The sequence below is a fragment of the Erigeron canadensis genome, chromosome 2 (assembly GCF_010389155.1).
Source record: "Erigeron canadensis isolate Cc75 chromosome 2, C_canadensis_v1, whole genome shotgun sequence".
NCBI lineage: Eukaryota > Viridiplantae > Streptophyta > Magnoliopsida > Asterales > Asteraceae > Erigeron > Erigeron canadensis.
Genome location: NC_057762.1, coordinates 39,275,729 through 39,296,239, shown reverse-complemented (window position 1 = coordinate 39,296,239; position 20,511 = coordinate 39,275,729). Strand labels below are relative to the sequence as shown.

The 20,511-nt window shown below is 31.8% G+C and overlaps 3 protein-coding genes across 3 annotated transcripts; 1 reads left to right on the top strand and 2 right to left on the bottom strand.

The window, feature by feature from the left end:
* Positions 1-349: 349 nt before the first annotated feature.
* Positions 350-6,120, top strand: LOC122588238 (CST complex subunit CTC1). Its single transcript, XM_043760359.1, has 16 exons — positions 350-1,411; positions 1,488-1,606; positions 1,703-1,777; positions 1,868-1,946; positions 2,042-2,104; positions 2,199-2,276; positions 2,360-2,551; positions 2,685-2,789; positions 2,920-3,198; positions 3,603-4,001; positions 4,086-4,616; positions 4,696-4,787; positions 4,870-5,077; positions 5,177-5,291; positions 5,405-5,718; positions 5,804-6,120. Exons 1-16 carry the CDS (start codon positions 350-352, stop codon positions 5,975-5,977), a joined length of 3,885 nt encoding a protein of 1,294 aa, XP_043616294.1. The 3' UTR covers positions 5,978-6,120.
* Positions 6,066-6,935, bottom strand: LOC122590242 (thiol:disulfide interchange protein TxlA homolog). The gene is made up of 2 exons (XM_043762573.1): positions 6,447-6,935; positions 6,066-6,358 (listed from the first exon to the last, which is right to left on the bottom strand). Exons 1-2 carry the CDS (start codon positions 6,846-6,848, stop codon positions 6,206-6,208), a joined length of 555 nt encoding a protein of 184 aa, XP_043618508.1. The 5' UTR covers positions 6,849-6,935; the 3' UTR covers positions 6,066-6,205.
* A 3,936-nt stretch (positions 6,936-10,871) lies between these two features.
* Positions 10,872-11,729, bottom strand: LOC122589137 (transcription factor MYB25-like). The gene has a single exon (XM_043761379.1). It carries the CDS (start codon positions 11,667-11,669, stop codon positions 10,950-10,952), a length of 720 nt encoding a protein of 239 aa, XP_043617314.1. The 5' UTR covers positions 11,670-11,729; the 3' UTR covers positions 10,872-10,949.
* Between the last annotated feature and the right edge of the window lie 8,782 nt (positions 11,730-20,511).

Genomic DNA, 20,511 nt, shown 5'->3' with positions numbered 1-20,511 from the left:
CAATAACCCCAAAAACTATACCTTACAATATTATAACAACTAATAAAAAACAAAATAAATTAATTAATTAACCACATCACCACCATCTAACTCGTATACATACCAATTCTTGTAATGAACGACTTTAACAATTCCGAAACATAAGTTTTCTACCTTATCCACACAAACATCATTAGAAACACTCTTATCTTTCATTATGAACATTTCTTTGGATTTGATTACTGACCAAACATTATTTTCCGATAGAAAGTGATTTGAATTTTGAACATCATAAATGACTTTCAAACCATATGGAAATAAAGGTTAAGAAATAAGAACTACATTTTTGTTTTCCCGCTCCTTCTCCCAAATGGAAGCTGAACCTTCAATCAAACCCATTTCACTTTCTGACCTACTCCACCGTCGCCACTTCACCGCCGGCGCATCATCTCTCTCAACCACCACCACCACAATCCACAGTCCCACCACACCACCCACTAACCACTCCCAACTACCCACCACACAAAACCCCACCAAAATCCTAAAACCCTTAAACCACCCTTCTTTCCTCACCGGAACCGTAACCCTAGCCCCACAATCAAAATCTTGCTCAAACCCAGCTTGCCTCCAATTCACCGATCACACCGCCACTATTTGTTGCGATATACTCGATTTCGATATCCGAATCATTTGCCGGAGACTCAATGTTTTTGCCTGGAATTTTATCCCGCTTAACCCGAACACCGGGTTTCTTGAAATTATCAAATGGGGTTTTGATAATTTTGATCAAAATGATCAAAGTTTGCATCTTTTGGTAAAGAATTATAATGGGTATTATTTAAATTCCGTAGTTAATGTTTGTTCAGAAAGTTTAGTTTATAAGTATTTAGTTTCCGGGTTCTTGGTATCGGTTAGTCCTGTTACGAATGTCCCCTGTACTGCTAATAAAGATGGAACGAAAAATATTGATGGGTTTCTTGCTGAGATTATTGTCTGCGAGTGTAAATTGTGTCGCTGTAAAAATAAGGTAATGTTGTTAGAAAATATAATAGGAGATGTACAGAATAATGATCATTGTTTTACAAAATCTGTGATTGTTTATTTTTGTGGGTCTGCTTCGGTTTGGTATCCTGCGGTTTCTAGGATGGTGGGAGGTGTTGTGACGATTTCGGGTATGAAGAAAAAGATGGTTTTTCTTGAAGAAGGGAAGTCGTTGATGATGTACGTGACTACAGAGAAATCTGTTATTCATTTTCCAGCGTGTACGAGTAATAGAGCTGTTATTAGAAGGAAAGGGGAATGCAATGTTTATACTGGAAGTATTACCGCGGTTTATATGCAGGGAATGGTGATTGAGTTGGATAAAAACGTGTTGCTGTTGCTTACTGATCATCAGATTTCAATGCCGCATAGCCTTAGAATCGGTGCACTTGTATGTAAAGTAGCTTATTTTTGTGCATATGGAGGTTTTAGTTTTCTAATATATGGATTTTTGTTTGCTGCTATAGATAACTGTGAGAAATTTTCATGTGGGGGATCCGAAATTTGCTTGGGCTAAAGTCAAAGTATTTGGAGTGTGCTATAAGACTAGCATCCGTGTTAATGTATTTTCTCCAATGGAAAGCAGGTTATTGCTGCTAAAGTATATTACTTTGTAATACTATTGTTGCAGCTATTTAGAAATCTTGTGTATTTAACAGATGTATTGTCTACTTTGCTGTAGATGCTACCAAGCCTTACAATCTCGAAGTCTTCTTAGGAAGTTTATTGAGTCACTCACACTTTCAGCCAGATTATGGTAGTAACATCATGAGATTTTAGCATTATTGTTTATATGGCTTTCTTAGCATTTCGTATGTGATTTTTTACTCATAAGCTTTTATCTTAGGGTGCTACTTGTAGTTTCATCATTAAGGAAAAAGTTCACTGGAATATTATCCGAGATGGAGATCTTAGGATCAAAACATGTAATCTATTGCGAGTTATTCAATAATACACTGCTATGAGATTTATTACTTCAGATTTGTGCTATGCTGAAACCAGCATTTATTTTGTTTTGTAGGTGGAAGGATTAGTTCAAAGGTATTCCAGTTCATGTTTGCCTTTATCAGTGTTCCGATTCCGGGTATCGCCATTTCGAATTCTGTCATGGGAAACATCCTAGATGTAAATATGTAATTAATATGTATCAATGTTTAATAGCATATTTGGTTTGGCAGCATGGAGTTCTCTTAGAATATTGTCTGCATGAGTTATCGGGCTGTGGCAAAGAACCAGAGTACAATCCTCCAAATTTGGTATAATTTGGCAATTATAGATCTCTTGTATTTTTATTGTATTTAACCGGTCTGTAGTAATGAAATGATTCTGATTCTTTTAGGTTGTGCCCGTTATTAATCTCATCAGTCAATGTGAGTCCATGTGCATAGAAAGTTTATATGCAAGTAAGACAGATATTGATATGAACCATCAATGCAGTAGTTTAATTTGTGGAGGGAAGTCTCATGATCAGCCGATTAGGAAAATCTTGAAAAGTAAAGATCTAAATGCTGTTTTACTCGGAAATTTAAAGGTTAGTAAAGTAACAAATCTCGTGTAGCTAATTAAATTCTAGGTAGTTTATCCAATGAGGGAAATATGATTTCTCCATCTTTAGTGACCTGCTCCGTTCACATTTGTAATTATGGTAGTGTATTTGTATATAGATTTGCAAATACTCTGGAAGGTTGCAATTCGTTGATGCAACTGGCAGCATTGATGTTGTTATACCCGATCTTCCATCTGTTTGGAGTGTCAAGGACATATATGAGGTAGTATACTTTCTTATGATCTGTTCTATATTTTCCAGATGGCTGCTTTCGTATCTAGATGGCTGTTTTCATGTATCCATGTGTTATTTTGTGTCATTATATACAGTTCTGTTTTCTCTCATTTGTATAGATAAACGACTTCAGTGTTGTAATGGAAGGATTCCCTCGACAACTTGAACATTTGGAATTACTCAATGAGGAACCGTTTTCATGTGAACATATTTTCAACCATTTTCATTTAGCAGGGAAGAAAAGGATCAGCATTTATGCTCATTTCTACATGAAAGATGTGAAATCAAGAAATCATATCTTATGCCCTAGCATGGATATGAAGGAGAACTTCAAGGAACTTGAACACGGAAGATTCCACCTACTTACTGTAGTGCACAAATTCCCAGTACAACAAAAGGTGTGTTTTATAGCACAAATTACGGCACGATTCGATTTGGGTGTTATCATCTTAAACAGCCAAAAAAAATAATAGCTGAAAGGAAGGGGTCAAATGGATTAATTGTCATACAGTTTAGTATTTTAGTTCTATATGACCTCCTAAATTGTTGTAGTAATAATTATGTATTTTGTATCTTATTAAACACATTTATATACATTTAAAATTGGACAAAAAAGTGTTAAAGGTCAATGTGACCCTGTTCATTTGACCTGTACCAACAAATGGTCCATCACAACCTGCTTTAACTAGTATCTAACCTGTCTAACCCACCCGTCTTCTTATCTAATAGGAGTTTAGTGAAATGGGATGAAATCAACCACTAATGAGTTTTCTTGTATCATATAAGCTCAATTTTTTCTCAGCTGTCAGGTAATCATGCTGTTGCAAACAATTCAAGCATATATGCAGAGGTCATTGTTCTTCCATGGAGTTTAGTTATTCACAATAAAACGGGACATACGGTCGAGGCATCTGCTGGGGTAGCTATTCAGGATAGTGCAATCTTAAGAAAGTGTACAAAACAAGAAGCATCGACTTTAGTTCTCAGCTCAGGCTTTCATGCTGCAGATTGTAATCTATCTGACCACTTGAAATGCTCAAATAGTGATAGCTCACATCTTTGCAATGAAAAATGGTGCGAGGTAGATCATCTTCATGAGTTAAATTGCACAGTAGCCAATATGCAGGAAGATTCTTCCTACAAAAAAGCTGCAAGGAAGTTGCTCCTGGAGTTCAAGTCTGATAGCTTTTGGAAGTATGAGGTGAGTCATTCATATCCATTATACTTGTCTATTTAGGGAAAATATTTTTGTCCAAGATGACTTCTGATACGAATTTTATTGCAGTCATTGAGAATTGGTAGTCATTGTTTGCTAAAGCATCATGATAAAGATCTTGTATGTACTGCAAAGAACTCTACTGCCCTTGTGAATTCTAAATTAAATTTCTGGAATGTCTCCTTCATTGCTGATAAGGCTGGTCTCACCAATGCTGGATCCGTTGATAGATGCTGTGAGATATGCCCAGATATTAATTTACATCTTTCAGATGACCATTTAAGCTTCTTAGAGGTCAAACTCAGAGAACTAAAACAAGATCTTATCCAGCCAAGAGACACGATCAAAGGATTACTGAACGATTCCTGGCGTCCACGAACCATGATGCATGAATCATCACCATCTGGGGACATTGGTGTAAATTTGCCTGCAGGGAATTTGTTATCCGTGCAAGGACATGTGGAGGCAGTTCATAGGTCTGATCAGAGTCATCTTGCTACCCGTTTAGGCCATCGAGTTTGTCATGAGCATTATCATCATCATATTGTTCCTGGAGTGACAAACAGTGTGTGTATTCATATTTTAGTCAACCATAACCTTGTAAGGTCTACTTTCTTCTTTTCATTTATTCTCTTTATGGGTTCTTAACATTGTTTTCTAATAGTTTTGGTTATTTCAGGTGAAGATATATAGCAGCTTAAGTGAATACAGTTATCCAATTGGATTTGGACCTGGAGTCAATGCAAGCTTTCACCGTGTTCTTTTAACAGCGTATGCCATTTTCTAGCAACTAACATGTTTCTATCTGATATGTGTTTCTTATCTTTGATGTTTTCTATATCATGTAATATAGTGAAGGGGATGTGCTAAAGTTAACACCAGTATCTTTCATCGAAATCAATTCCATAGTTGCTGATGACAAGCAGTGTAGCAATGAGTGGGATGTTATGTTTGATAAACCAGTTGCCGGGACTGCTATTTCGTTAGCAACTGGTCCAGCAGCTTTAATTTCCGAAGTTAAGCGGCTCCCAGACCATAAACAGATGCGACTCCATTGCAAGGTAGGTCATGACATGGTCTTTTAGTAAATGTTCTCTCTAATTGCCTAGGGGAAACTTATACAATATACAATGTATAATCCAGTAACATTTTTGTTGCAGGTTGAGGCAGTTTATATGCTGGTAGTTGAAAAGAACGATACACACCTACGATCCTTCTCTGCAGTTAACTCAGAAATACATTCTGTGAAAATCCCAGTTGCCGGCTTCATAATCGGTATGCTTTTGTTTATGTTATATATATAGATCATATTTGATCTGCCTACTGAAGTTTATATATCATCAGTCCACTGTCATACACTCATATTTATGAGTTTTTATTCGGTATAGACGATGGATCATCTTCATGCTGTTGCTGGACTGATAATGAGAGAGCGTTGACTTTATTGGGGTTACATGAATCGTTGCCACATAAACGTCCCAGGAAAAGTTTACATAAATCAAACAAGGATATAGACAGTATGTCTCGCATTAGCAAAATTTTAAAACAACATGGCACAGTTGTAATGAAGAACAATGGATCTGTGTCTGATTATTCATGTCTAGATATAGCACTCTCGAGCAATCCAGACAGTTTTGTCAGCGGATCAGATGAGCAGTTTCTCAAGTCCTTAGCACTCCAAGCTTGCTCCATCAACACTTGGGTTTGTGAACTATTATATATGTAAAGCCTAAAATTCTAAGTTAAAACTAGTATCTGACAACAAATCTTTATATCTCTATTTGCAGAACGTTGTTGGTACCATGTTGGATTCAGAAACTGCGAGACAGATAGATGGACGCTTACGAAGGTTGGACATGACAATGCCGCAAATGCAAAACATATGGGCATCCGAAGTTTCTCATATGGATACCTTGAATGAAGCAAGAAGCATCCTTCAAGAACTCTTAAGCTCTTTTTGACATGTTTAATGTGCAAAGTTTTGGATCAGGGTATATCTATATATTCCAATAGGCAATGTATATAGAAAAACAAATTACAATATGTATATTGAACCCAATGATCAAGTAATTTGAAGTATGAAAAAAGAGATTATCGTCAACAATATGTCTTGTAATTCAATTTCACACATTCGAGTAACACTAAAAAAATCTACAAAACAGAAAAACTCAACAAGCATTGTAAACGGTTTATCTTTGAGGTGAACGCTTCATCTTAAGAAGATGAGAAACGCCTGCAACAACATGAAGCCGGCTACTTGGAACGCCGGTCTTAGCAAGAGCATTTCCATCCTTGTCCAACAATACAAAACACGGAACATACTTTATATCATAATGTAGAAGCTGCAAAAAAAGATATAAATCAAAATCCAAATTAGTAAAGAAGTATTCATCACAGACAATTCATCAAACAGGTAGAGTGCATATATACCTCGGGCAACCATTTATCATTTTCGGCATCAGCCATAACAACATTAAGCCAATCAGAATTCTTATTCTCAAAATGATTAACAAACTCCACCATGGAATTACAAAGACTACATTTGGGTGAATAGAATTCGATGACTGTGGCGTCTTTTCCATTGGATAGAGCACAAGCCAACGCCCTTTGTTCTAACTCCCCTTGGTCTTGTGAACTCAAAAGGTTGATTTTGGGTTGGGGGTTTAAGACGAGGGATGAAGCGAGTGAAGTGATGGTTTGGAAGGATTTGAATAGCCAAGGAGGTCCTCCTGATGAACATGGAGATGAATTGGTGTTAGGGTTTTGGTTTGAATCCCATGGCCATTTTAAGCAAAATATAGATGAACGGCCTGTTGGAGCCTTATCAGCCATTTCTTTTTTGACCGACTAATGATTTTTTCTTATGAATACAAGATTTTGATTTTAATACTATTGAGTTAGTTGAAGTGGTTTCAGGCTTTCTGGAGCAAGCTCTTCTTATGAATCGTTTTTTACTTTTCCTAGTGATACGTGGTTAAAAGGAGTTTCTCACTTTTCAACGGAGCAAAGACTTCTATTTCTTATAGGTGTTCCTTACTTATAAATATAATATTATATATTAAATAGGACAAAAAAGTAAACAAAAGGAGTACTTGTTGCAGGTGAGTAAAGATAAAAGGAGTACTTTTTGCAGGTGGCCACATTTCCAACTGCTTTTTTCTTCTTCAAATGGAGCTTCAACTTTTTAACGCCACACCCTCTTTCTCTCTCTAGAACGCCTTTCGGGGCAATGTTCCAGGCGTTTTCAGGCGTCCCGGGACGTTTTGGAGCAAAGTGATATATATATGGCGCCTTGCTCCTAATAGTCTCAGAGGCGAGTCTATAGTGACACACTGACACCACTTCAATTAGAACGAGGGTTAGGGTGTTGTGGTGGTTAAACGGTGATGATAATACGAAACAGGGGGAGAGGAATTGATATGTGTGTGTAAATATGAAGGAGTGAAAAAAGTTACTGTGTGTTAGAATATGATAGGGTGTTTGTCTGATTGTGTTTAAAGATATAGAATTAGAATTAATGTGTAAATTAGAGGCAATATGAGAATATTAAAAAAAGTGCTTAAATTACATTAAATAAAATTTCAATATGTATTATAAGGGTTTATTGATAAAGGTTTCGTTATAATTAAGGAAATAAGGGAATGATATATCAATCCTTGTGTATAATTCATTTATTTTCTTTGCTGATCTTATCATTTGATTTTGATATTTGCTATTATTGTATAATAAAAGATTTAAATAGTTAGAAGATTTTTTTTTCTTTTTTATAAATGTAAGAAGTAAGATTCAAACCTTATTGAGATTTTTTCAAGATCAAAGATCTTACCAATGAGCTACCAACCCTATTTAATCATTTTAATCCATAATTTTACTTTATCACAACACATGTTTTTTTTTCCCTAACATTTATCACACTATATGTTTTCCATTTTTTTAATGAGTAATGACCCCATTTTGGGGTTTGGACAACTAAAAACAACATGATAGGAGCCTAAGAAAAATCACTTATATTAACTCATAACAATATAAAAAAAATCTTAAAAGTAATAAAATTAAAAAATTCATGAAAAATAAATCTAAAAATTGTCAAAATGTTAAAAACATATATAATTTTTTTGATAATCTATAAAAATATTTAAAATACTTAACAAACTTTAAATTTTAAGGGGAGTATTGGACCCCCCCCCCCCCCCCCTCCTTCCTTCTTTAGTACTGTCGGTGCTCATAACTAGTTATTATATCAAGAAAGATTCTCCATAAAAGAAAATGATTAATCCTCATAAAGATTAGCTTAAAAATCATCATAATATTATAAGAAGGTGACATGTGGTGTACACTAATTCTCTTTTCTAATCTTGCCTTTTATAATCTACTAGGAGGATTTTTAGGATATTTTGTTAAGAGGATTAATTATTTCCCATACATAAATAACCAATTTTTCAATATATATATAAAAAAAAGAGTTAATCTTGCTTATTCCATTCATTAATTATTAACATATAATTCTTATCTTTTTTATTGTAATAGGCTGTTTGTGATTATCACTACACATTCGTTCTTATGATAAGTGAGATAGCCATCAACCAATACGTCGTGAGTTCAAGTTTTATAAACAAATTGTAAATATATGTACAAGTTTGGAAAAATATTTTTTTAAAATATTGGTTGTAACGAAATCATTATGATATATAATCTTTATGTATGTCAAAACTAGTTGTAGACTTGTATAACAACTATGAATAATTTATACATACATAATAATAAAATTAACATATCATCTTAAACGTTCATTTTATGCATTAGGAAAATTATATTGTATTGTATTACACTATAATATCCAGTACAAAGGCTGTTCACATTTCTGCTGCACGTTTACCTTTAGTAAAGATAGAAACTGACCGATGTTACTTTTATATCCTTGTTTTTGACATAAAACAATGAGTTAACCGTGTGAATGCGAACGTGTAAAATTAGCACACGTTTTTATCATGAACTTCAAAAGGACATCGTCTAGACTCTAGAGGAGTGTGTGTTGAAAACGGAGTTATAGAGGTACGTACAAAACGATAAATGACAAGTGGTGGGAACACACCGTGTTGGGCCACCATACTCATTTTGTCCATCTTCTTTTTACTATATATCTTCTTTAAAATATAATGGCGGTAGGTGGTTAGAACGCGGTCTAGTTGTGTCGGTGGTGGTAGTATTGGTAGTGGTGGTGTCAAGTGGTGTACATTGATATAATTGTGATAGTGGAAAATTTTAGAATATAAGAGCTTAAAGTGTTAATTATTAAAATAAAGGTTTAAAGTGTAAATTAATTCATAAAGAACAAATTTGGTATTTTATAAAAAGTCTTTCCATAATGGGTGTTTCACTACAAATAATGTTGCATTTGTTCACACTTTTAGTTAGCGAGTACAAATTAAAAATTTTGACACGCTTTTATGTGTAAATATATATAAATATTAAGTGTGTAGAAATTTATCCACATTAAAAAGTGTGTAGAATTAAAAGTTCACACTAAAAAGTGTGACGTGGATAAATTTCTACACTCTTTTAATTCTACATATATTTACATACATAAAAGCGTGACAAAATTTTTATTTATTCATGCTAACCAAAAGTGTGAACAAATGCAATATTATTTGTAGTGTTATTTAGTGTAATTTAGTAATTTCGTATATAATTATTGTGTATTTATTTTTAAAAATGGAGGGTGTAATAATTTTTATAAAAGAGTATAGATGTATCGATTATATTGTAGTGTATATGTATAGAATTATATAGATATAGAATAGAGTTTTGTGTTTATAACGTTTTTGTATTTTAAATTTTTAATGATTAAATGCACTAGGCAAGACAATGAAAAGTACGAATTGGTTTATTATTGGATGCGTGGAACATCACAATACTATACATTTTGGGCATATCACTCATCTGTTAGAAAGAGATAAATATATATAAAGTCAGATATTTTTCTATTTAATTACAATCGGGCAGTTTGATAAGCTGGCGAGCAGATATCATGGTCAAGTAAAAGGTGTAAAAAGAACATGCGACATTGATACACATATCTCCAATATGTATAATCTTATACGTTTACAAACAAGCTTGATCATCACTTTTTTATTATCAAAAGTCCATGAAAATAACATATACATCAATTGTATCTTTCGTATGTTTATATACTGTACAAAATGATATTCGTACTTGTATGAAGACCAAAAGTTGTGTACAAGTACCGTACATAATACTTCAACTTCTTATTTTAAGTGTGTTAATTTGACTTTTAAAATCATTCTTTTTTTTAACTTTGACCATTAAAATTTTGTGTGTATTTTATAATAGTTTGATGAAACTTATATTATTGTAAAGCAAATTAAAAGTTTAATCAACCATATATTTTATACTAAATGTCGTACAACACAACAGAAAATAATTACAGTTAAAATTCAGAGGAAAAAACTTAAAAAATCAAATCATGATATTTATAGTAAGTGAGTAACTACTATCAAACTTCCTTGTTATAAATGTGATACAGAATATATACCAGAAATCCATAATGATGCATCATCTCGAAGAGTTTTATACATGATATTAGATATCTAGAAAGAACTTACTAGATGGTTGAATTATCTTAATTAGCGCATGTGCAGACCATTAAACAATGTACTTTGTGTGTTAATCTTGTTTGTTTTTGGATAAAACGTATAAACATTCCATATGTATTTTGGTCCCGGCCCCGCGTTAATCACAAATCTTCTAGAACTTATTTCGATTTTATGAGTCCTTTTTTGTTTTGTTTAATCATCATCTAACAAAGCAACAACATAAAACAGAATATTAACAATATTACCAAACTATAGTTTAATAGATCATCAAACATTTACAAAAGAAAAAGGATATAATTAAAAAAAGACAAATAACTTGTCAATGAAACGCAGAAGTACTACTCTCGGGAAACGACGTGGTAACATATTCCCTAACTTCCCTCGCAATGACATTTCTCATTACATCCCAAAACCCAACCGGCAAAGTACTACTCTCCGTTCTATTCTCCGAGGACGACTCACATCCGCCGATCCCTGGGAGTCCTAATGTCAATGTAGTCATCGGGTCATATTGATCATCCGCCTCGATGGCTTCCACATTATTCTTTGGAGATCCTTCCAATGTAGTAGCATTGCTAGTATCGTTAGCATTGTGAGCCAGTACCTCCTGGTCTAGCAGGGCGACGGTTTGAAATTGATTTCGTCTTTTCAATGTAGAATTCCAATGGTTCTTAACTGCATTATCTGTCCGGCCTGGGAGAAGCCGGGCAATGGTGGCCCATCTGTTCCCAAACTGGGAATGGGCCACCAAAATAGTTTCATCCTCTTCTTGGGAAAACGGGCGGTGTTTGACATTTGGGCTAAGCTGGTTACACCATCTTAGCCTACAAGATTTACCTGATCGACCCTTGATGTATTTACTAATAAGGGACCAATTACGTGGTCCGTAACGATCAACAAATCGTGTTAGGATCTTATCTTCTTCACTAGTCCATGGACCCTTAATTTGGTTTGATTTTTCGGGTTTCTGACCCGAATGAGAAGAGTTTGAAGATGATGAGTCAGAGGAAGTTGAAGCAGACCAATTGAAAGGTTCCATTATTATTATTATGTTGATGAAAGGTATTGTAATTTGGAGTGAGTTGATGAAGGGAGTAGATTATAACAGTTTGTATATATATAGGTGGATGGGTGCATGTATGTATGAATAGGTAGGGAGCAACGGGTAGGTTCTTGGAAGTTAGCCTGATTTTTTATATAAAGTTTGTGGGGGTTGGGTTGGGTGAGTGAGTGTTTAAAAAGACAAAAAGACATCTTATAAATTAGTTGGGAAGCTTTATTTTGTATTGTTGGTGATAACTATTGTGAGGACATAAAAGAGAACACGTTTTATTTGGTAAAAAAGTAAACTCAAAGAGGGAGACGCTAGTGCAAATACAGTTATTATTTCATGTGTTAAACCTGCCTTTGTTTGAACAGTTAAAAGTTTCATTCTAGTTATAAAAAGACTATACAGAGGCTATCTTTGGCGTAAGTTTTTCAAGAACGTTTCAGAAATTTTAGCTTTTTATTTTAAACTAAAAGCTCCTAAAATATTAAAAGCTTTGTTTGGATGCAATTAGCTTTAGCTTTTATTTGAAAGAAAAAGCTCCAAAATGAACGCTGGTTGAAGTAGCGTTTCAGGAGCTTTAGCTTTTCGATGGAGCTTGTACTCTTTAAAAGTTACACAAATGCCTCTTAAAGTTGCGGCTACAGTTACCATACTAAACACTTTTAAAAAATAAGAGCTACAGCTTACAGCTCCAACTTACAACTCCAACTAAAAGCTACAGCTACTAACTACAGCTACTTTTGCCAAACATATCCATAAGCTAAAATTAATGGATAAGGACATCTAATCTATTTAACTGATTTCCACGCCTGAAACAGTGAAACATTGCAACCGCAAACCAACATTTTCATTATGGAATTAACACCATTGATAATTGAGTTGTTCACTTGACGGATAAATGCATAAGGCCTCTCCTTATAAGGAACTACTTCTAACCAACTTCTAACGCTATTCATCACTTCTAGACACACCAAAAACACTCCTTCCTTATAACCCTCACTTCTAACCCACTTCTTTTTCTATTCTTTCCCTCTAGACACACCAAAAACCCACTTCTAATATTAGAAGTAACCCTCTAGACGTAGGCTAGACGTGACGTAGAAGAGCTATAAGGAGCGGCCTAATAAACTCAATACTATTTTTTAATGGGTTGTGAGACTCAATTATATCTAAGTAAAGATTGAATTTTAAACCTCTATTTTTAGATATAAAAGTTTTGTTACTTAAATCAGGTTTGCTTGTTTTTCACTTGACGTGTAATTATATGGATTAACGTGAACTTTTAAATATCCATATTGGCTGCGTTTCTCTATTGTGTCATTCACTTTTAGCATTGAAGTATTCATCATCTTGTTTGTTTATTTACTCATCACATGACTGAATGGAGAAATTAAGGATATCTGTATGATTTAAGTTAAATTAGTTGTTTTTTTTAATTTTTTAAATCAAGAAACAAATTAACTTGAATTAAGATGAAGTCATGACTTTTTAATTAAGACCTTACCAAACACTACCTAAATAAATAAAACATTTAACAAACGATTTGTAATTCTGCTAAAAGTCTAAAAGTTCATTTATGTTACTTAGTTTAGTAAACTAAATTTGAATAAGATGTTTTTTATCATTTAACTATATACATATATATGCACCATATTTTAAAAATCGGTATTTTAATTGTACCGGAATGGTATTTGGTACTGGTCTTATTGGTATTACCGGTTTTACCGACTGGTAATCGGTATTACCGGTAGGATTATATATATATATACACACACATTATAAAACTATTTACAATTCAATAAAAAAAATTAAAAATACAATTACAATTAACTAAAAAATAATACCAAATAAAATTATAAGTTTTAAATTTCACTGACAAAAAAAAATAATAATACTAAAATATCACAAAATTTTATTTTTTAAAAAATTAAGAAAAAAACTGGTTTTACCAGACCGCTGATACTGAAAAAACGGACAAAACTGACGGTAATAGAATAGTGAAAATCCACCAAGTTTCGAATATTACTTCCTACATTTGTAGGGGTGGATCATTAGAGGGTTTTCGAGAGTCTTGAGTTTCATTCCAGGTATGCATGCACTATAAGAAAAAAAGTTCATTTGTTCACACTTGGTTATAAGAAATGTGAAAAAATTTATGAATTTAATTACAAATAAAAATGTGTAGAAAAAAATTACATGTAAAAGTGTGAATAAATTTTAAAAGTTATAATATTTTCACACTTATAAATGTGTAAACAAAATGTTAACATTTAAAAGTGTGAAAAATTATCAAATATTTTCACACTTAAAAGTGTGAAGGTTAATTTGTAACACATAATTTTTTCACACTCCCCATGTGTGAAGAAAATAGGTGTTACAAATTAACTTTTACATTCTTAAGTGTTAATAATTGACATATTTTTACACACTTGAAAGTGGAAACTTTTCTTTTCCACATATATAAGTGTACAAATATTATGATTTTAAAATTTCTTCACACTTTTTAATGTAAACTATTTTTATACACTTATAAATATGATTAAATTAACAATTTTTTCACACTTTTTCAAAGTATTAAAAAACAAGTGTGAGAAAATGACATACATGTTGTAGTGATGGTTCGAGCTCCATATACTGCCCAATTGGATGTTACTATAGTGTCTCGAATGCTAACTGCTAACTACTCTGTTAGAAAAAAAGTAGTGAAATTACCAAACCAAAACCGGGTTCAACAAAATTTTCTAAAAAATTATTTTCTGTATTTGATTCATTAACTATACGTGGTGAACAGAGTACGTTGGGGATGGGAGGACATCAACCCGGTCATCGGGTGGAACACCACCCCGGATAACCGGTTAGGTGGGGAGCTACATGGTGATCATAGTATTTGGTTCTCTTACCACCCTTCACTTTATATTTCTTTTGTTTTTTTCTGTCTTTTATCTTTTACTTATATGGGGGAAGATTGTAAGACATTAATTCTTTACAAATGGGAAGAGGTGTGAAGAAAATAGAAAAACTGGGAAAGAGTAGCGAGGGATGGTGAGATACTTCCCCGTTTAGCCCTTTCCTGTATAAATAGATATCAATTTGTTGATTTTTCTAATTTTGATAACCATTTTTTAAAAAATCACGAGAACTCTTATATTATATAATTGATCACATGTTTTTTTTGTTTGTTCACATGTTAAATAATATAAAAATGTATGCTGTATAAAATTTTTTTTTAAGAAACTTTCAAAATAGCCTTTTGTGAACTTGTAAATGAATTTATTCACATGTGACAAACGGCTATATAAGGTTTTGAAAAAAAAAACTTTTGCAACATATATTTTTATAATGTTTCACATGTGAATAAAAAAAACATATGATCCAATATGAAGTTTAAGAGTTTTCACAGTTTTTATAATAAAATGAGTTCTCAAAATAAGAGTCCACTAAGTATATATTTGTATATGGGTTTGTTTGAACTCATTTGTTAGCTGTTACCAATATTGGTTAACCAGCTAATTAACACTAACAAACCTCGTTCGTATTGATTACACTAATTTAAATCAACTTTAAAACTTTTTGCATAAAATACTAGTGATAGAAATCAAGGTGAGACGTATTTACATCAAATTGAAGAAAAACTTTTGATGTTGTTACTTTTCAAAGTTAGGTCACGTGGTTGGTTGTATTATAATATTATACTAGCTATATGATCTATCTAATCTGAAAACTGTTAAACGTTATATTCTCTGCAGATTTGTCGATTTTTTTAAAAGGAAAGGTTAAATACAACCCTAAGGGTTGTATTTAATGTACATAAAAAAACTTGTACCTTCCATATTAAAAGTCCGCCCCCTGATTTTCATGGTAAATGTACAAACAATTTATACAACTTAAACACAAGCATAAATGCTGTATTTAGCAAACCCTTTTTTTAAAACTTAATTTTTATACAAAATTCGTGTCTTACAGCTGGTTTATAAGTGGCCTTTCGTGTCTATTTCCACTATATATAATACTAGTCATAATACCCGTACGATGTACGGTAGTCATATATATTGTATCATAAAGAAATTCGAATATGTCTCATACATGATTCGAATAGCCTTATGATTTTGGATCGTAAACTCAAACTTTTGAATACTTCATGTTAATAACTTATTATAAGTAATAGGAGTTGAAAAGATGAAAAAGAAAAAGATGCAATTTATTAATGAGAAAACGATCAATCAAATAAGGTTATAATGTGTTTTGTATCTATAAACAAATAATTATAGTTTAATTCTAAGTCTAATTAGGAAATTGTATCTATATACAATTAAGAAAGATAATTAAATAAATTTAATAAATTAAAAGACTCGTGTCGATCAAGGATTATGTCACGTGTCGTTTCAAGAATATCTCAATCTTATTTTAGTTTATTGGTAGATACACTCATCAACAAAACTTTGCGTTTTACGTTATTATTATAACTATCATGTACATATAAGTTGGAAATTGTTAATTCAAATAGAATTATAAGTTAAAGTATAATAAGTTATAAGTAAATAAACTTTTACACAGTAAAACTAAAACAAAATATGAACTTGAACTACGTACGTATATACCTGCAAACGTTTGAATGTGGTAATTGGGTTATGCGAAGTGTCTGACAAAAAAAAAACAATTTTGGTGTACAAAAAATCCCAATATGGGGAAGCAGTTGAATAGATAAATCAGCAATAACCCGGGTTCAACCCGAGACATTTAATTAAAAAGTTAAAACCAAAAAATATATAAGTTTATGTATGTAATTTGTTGTCAATACATTACAATTTGATATGGAGATAACAACATACTTGTAATATATCAAACCGATTAGGGTGGTGAAAAATTAAAAAAACTAACATAAATCAATGGTAGGTATGAAACAAAAATTAAAGAGTTAGGATACAGTTGATTAATTTTTATATTAATTAAAAAAAATAAGGTAAAAAAATAATATGAAAAAAAAAATGATATATTGCCTAATATATAAAATAGTTTTTGAAAGAAAAGAAAATCTATTATGACATCATATATTTTTAAAAATAGTTTAAAAGAAAATGATGGCATGACACACAAGTAAAAAACTTATAAAAACAATCTTGTTTTATTTATATAAGAGATTCATATTTTAATGGTAATTTTAATTTAGAGCAAAGTAATTGTATTTTATTTGTAATAGTGTCACTAATTAATTTGAAGAATGAAATAATAATTAATAAAATGAAGAAAACCAAATTGGATATACTTTTAACATATGAAAATCAATATGTGATCATGCAAAAAAATAAAAAAAATAATTAGTGAAAGTTGGGTAGCTTAAAATTATACCTTGCCATATGATCGTAATTGAGATGTGAACAAAAAATTATACCTTGCCAATTGCCATAAGATATTGTAATTGATTGAGTTCTTGAATAAAACAATGCTCAAAAGTAAATTGACGTATAAAGTTACATTTGGGGTTTATTAGAAGTTATTAAGATCACAAATTGTATTTATAGAATCTAATTTGAGATAAGTAAGTTTAATCATGTATGTTTAATATATTTTTTTTTCCGTTCAAAAGAAATAAGATAGTAAGTTTATTAAATTATAGAAATTCTACTTTAAATATGAATAGATTAGATTAAAATAATAAATTTATTAAATAGGTTTTTTTTTTAATGAATATGACTAAAAAACACATGTCGCTTTAGTATAAAGCCACGTGTCGCTTTAATATAATGTCACGTGTCGATAAAAAACTACAATCTTGTTTTAGTTTATTGGTAAATATGTTCGTTATACATTCCAATATATTCACTGTGGCTATATATAGACTTCTAGAATAGAAGTGCAACGCAGACCCTCGCTAACCTTTTATCTCATAATTTAAAATGTATACATATAACTTCTCGAGTTATATATGCTTAAGGAATTTAATTAAATATATAAATTTACCGTACATTTTGCAAAGCTTTTTTCAAAAGATTAATTGACTTTGATCACCAAAATCATCTTAATATATCCTAGTTATGTTGAATTTTCAAAAAATACTCACAAAATCGTAACATCGCAATGAGGTGTTGCATTTTTGGGGGAAACCCCAAATATTCGTCGAGCTTCGCAGGGACTACTTGCAATTTTTCCTAGAAATGCACGGAGGTGCTTGCGATTCACAAGAAGAACTTGTCATTCGCAAAGAGGGCTTGCGATTTTACCCAAAAAGGCAATGCCTCCTTGTAATGTTGCGAATTCGCCCATTTTGTAAGTAATCTTTGAAAATTCAAAAAGAATTTGGGTATTTGGTAAACTTAAAATGATTTTTCATTATTCAAACTAATTTCTCCTTTTTTTAATACTATATTTTTTTTGTTGAATTTAAAATAAAATGTATAGTTAAATTTAATAAGTATCATAAATGTTCTCCTTCATGTTTTTTTTTTAATATATAATTCTTAATTGTGGTATTCTTTTTTCCAACTAAATCTGAATCATCGATGGTGTAATTCTATTGCAAGACGCATTTTCTATGAGATAAATAGTTCCTTTAGACAAAATGGCTTCGCGACACATGGAATGATTGAACTAGAAGGCTAGTCAACTCAACTCTTTGATAAAAATAGATTATTAGGAATGAAGCTAAAGTGCCTGTCATAGATTTTGACTATAAATAATTAAATATCTTTTTTAATATCTAAAATAACAACTTATTTTCACTTTTTAATGTAGTTTGGAGCCATCGTAAGTTGGCTTTAATATTCCTTTGTTACAAACTTACAATATCGAATCAGTACAATACCATCATACATTAACTATACTATATGAGGTCAGGTCATACATGATGATAATGAGAAGATAATGTTAGTGTGACAATATTTTTGATAAGTGATGGGATGATGTGTTAACAACAACCCGAAGGAAATTAACTTGAAATATATCCTTTGATTTTATTATTGCCTTAATATATATTATATATTTTAAAAAACTCTATCGTATTATAATTGTGAAATACAATTGAATAAGTAGCTAGTACTCACAACCAACGTATAACCAATTAATCTCTTATCTTTACTTCCTCTTCTTCATAGTTACATTGAGATATTTGAAACTTATAACTAAATTTACTAATTGCCAAAATATTGATTTAGTTTATTTATATATTTCAAATATTAATTACATTGAATAACTTAAGATTATCATCCAACTTAAAGGCTTAACTACGATGGGTCATGGGGTTTTGTTGAGAAGTCATCGTCACGAGACACCAGTCTAATAATTGGCAATATTGTACGTACACCATATTTTCAAGACTTATTGGTGACGGAGGATCCACTAATATCTTCAGCTAGCCTGGCAACCTCCTTATCCCCGACAACTACTTTGCTCCGCTGTTATGCTACCAAATCCTACCTACATTCCACAAAACCACCCTCATATTGTTGAAAAAATCCAAATAATGCCCCTGTGTCCATAAAATTATCGTATCTTTATTAATCCTATCTTTATCCCATACATGCTTTCAATCAAGTGCAAAATGTTGCTTCTAATTTCTTTACCTAATTAAATTTGAGATTTCGTCTTTTGCATCATCCAACATGCACTCTTGATGCAGGATTGCTTGCAGGAAGTGATTAGGATTTTAGTCAGAGCAAAGGAAAATAAGAATTTAGAAATGGTGATAAATAGACTTTGGTGGTTGCTGCTGTGTATTATATCTGGCAAGAAAAAAATGCTACTCTTTAAGAATCTGGAAAGGAATTAGGAGATGTTATGCCAAGCAATCGGGGGTAGTGTTAGACTTCAATTAATGACAATCAAAGTAAGGAAAACTAGTAATGTGGATAAAATTGCAGAATTGTGGGAACTGAAATGTATGGGTAATTTCCTCAGAGCTGTTTGATTCATGCTGGTTGTGGATTGTGGTATTGAGAATGTAAAATTGCTGGGTAACTGCACTTGCGTATAGGAATAGTGAGTCATGCAATATGAGAATACTTTATACTGGTGCAGTTCAAGTAATATGGGTTCTAAATTGGGTAAGGCTGCAGAATTGCTATTCTCATTTTGAGGTTGATGGATGGCAGTGAAATTAGTTCTTATTTTAGTGATTGTTGTTACAAAATTGGATTTAGAATTTGATTTCCATTGTATATTTTTGTTTTTGTCTAGTATACTTGGGGCTGTCCAAATTACATAAATATGTAAATTTGTAAATGTTTTTTTTGGATAGTAATATAGTTCACAATTTCAAAAAAAAAAAAAATGCATTCTTTTTATCTGCTCCACCTAGATACTACAACTTGATCGATATGGGCGGGATTAACTAATACTACAACTCATGTTATATATGTTTCACTTTAAAACCAAAATTTGATGTACAAAGCCAGTCAAAAACTTATACTAGCATATTGACACTAATTTCTTTCATTTTTTCTAACTCTATAACCCATTAACCCACTCTTCTTTATCAAAGATTGGATAGTCGACAAGGCGTGATTTATCGTTGAAACAAAAAACTTGGTGCGCAAAAAGGTTAAGTTTTAAAAAAAGATATATAATTAAGTGTAACATGTATGTTTCTCATTGTATTTATGTGGATTCGTTATGTCATTTTATGTTAGTTTGTGTTTGCTAAGCATCTTACAAAAAAAAATAAAAAAATAATGTTTTACCTACTTACATTCTACTGTTAAACTTAGATGCACAAATACAATTAGACATCTTTCACTTATTTATTTACATATGTATTAATTAGTAACTAAGTACACTGTCCCATCATAAACAAGCAAACTAAAATTTGCTTAACTAGTCATGTGTCCGTACAATGCGG

Excerpts from the sequence above, each read along its gene's own strand:
- LOC122588238 (XM_043760359.1), top strand. The coding sequence starts at position 350 with ATGGAAGCTGAACCTTCAATCAAACCCATTTCACTTTCTGACCTACTC. Across the intron at positions 1,607-1,702 it reads TTTTCTCCAATGGAAAGCAG|ATGCTACCAAGCCTTACAAT; the intron begins GTTATTGCTGCT and ends ACTTTGCTGTAG. Across the intron at positions 2,277-2,359 it reads AGTACAATCCTCCAAATTTG|GTTGTGCCCGTTATTAATCT; the intron begins GTATAATTTGGC and ends TGATTCTTTTAG.
- LOC122590242 (XM_043762573.1), bottom strand. The coding sequence starts at position 6,848 with ATGGCTGATAAGGCTCCAACAGGCCGTTCATCTATATTTTGCTTAAAA. Across the intron at positions 6,359-6,446 it reads ATGATAAATGGTTGCCCGAG|CTTCTACATTATGATATAAA; the intron begins GTATATATGCAC and ends CTTTTTTTGCAG.
- LOC122589137 (XM_043761379.1), bottom strand. The coding sequence starts at position 11,669 with ATGGAACCTTTCAATTGGTCTGCTTCAACTTCCTCTGACTCATCATCT.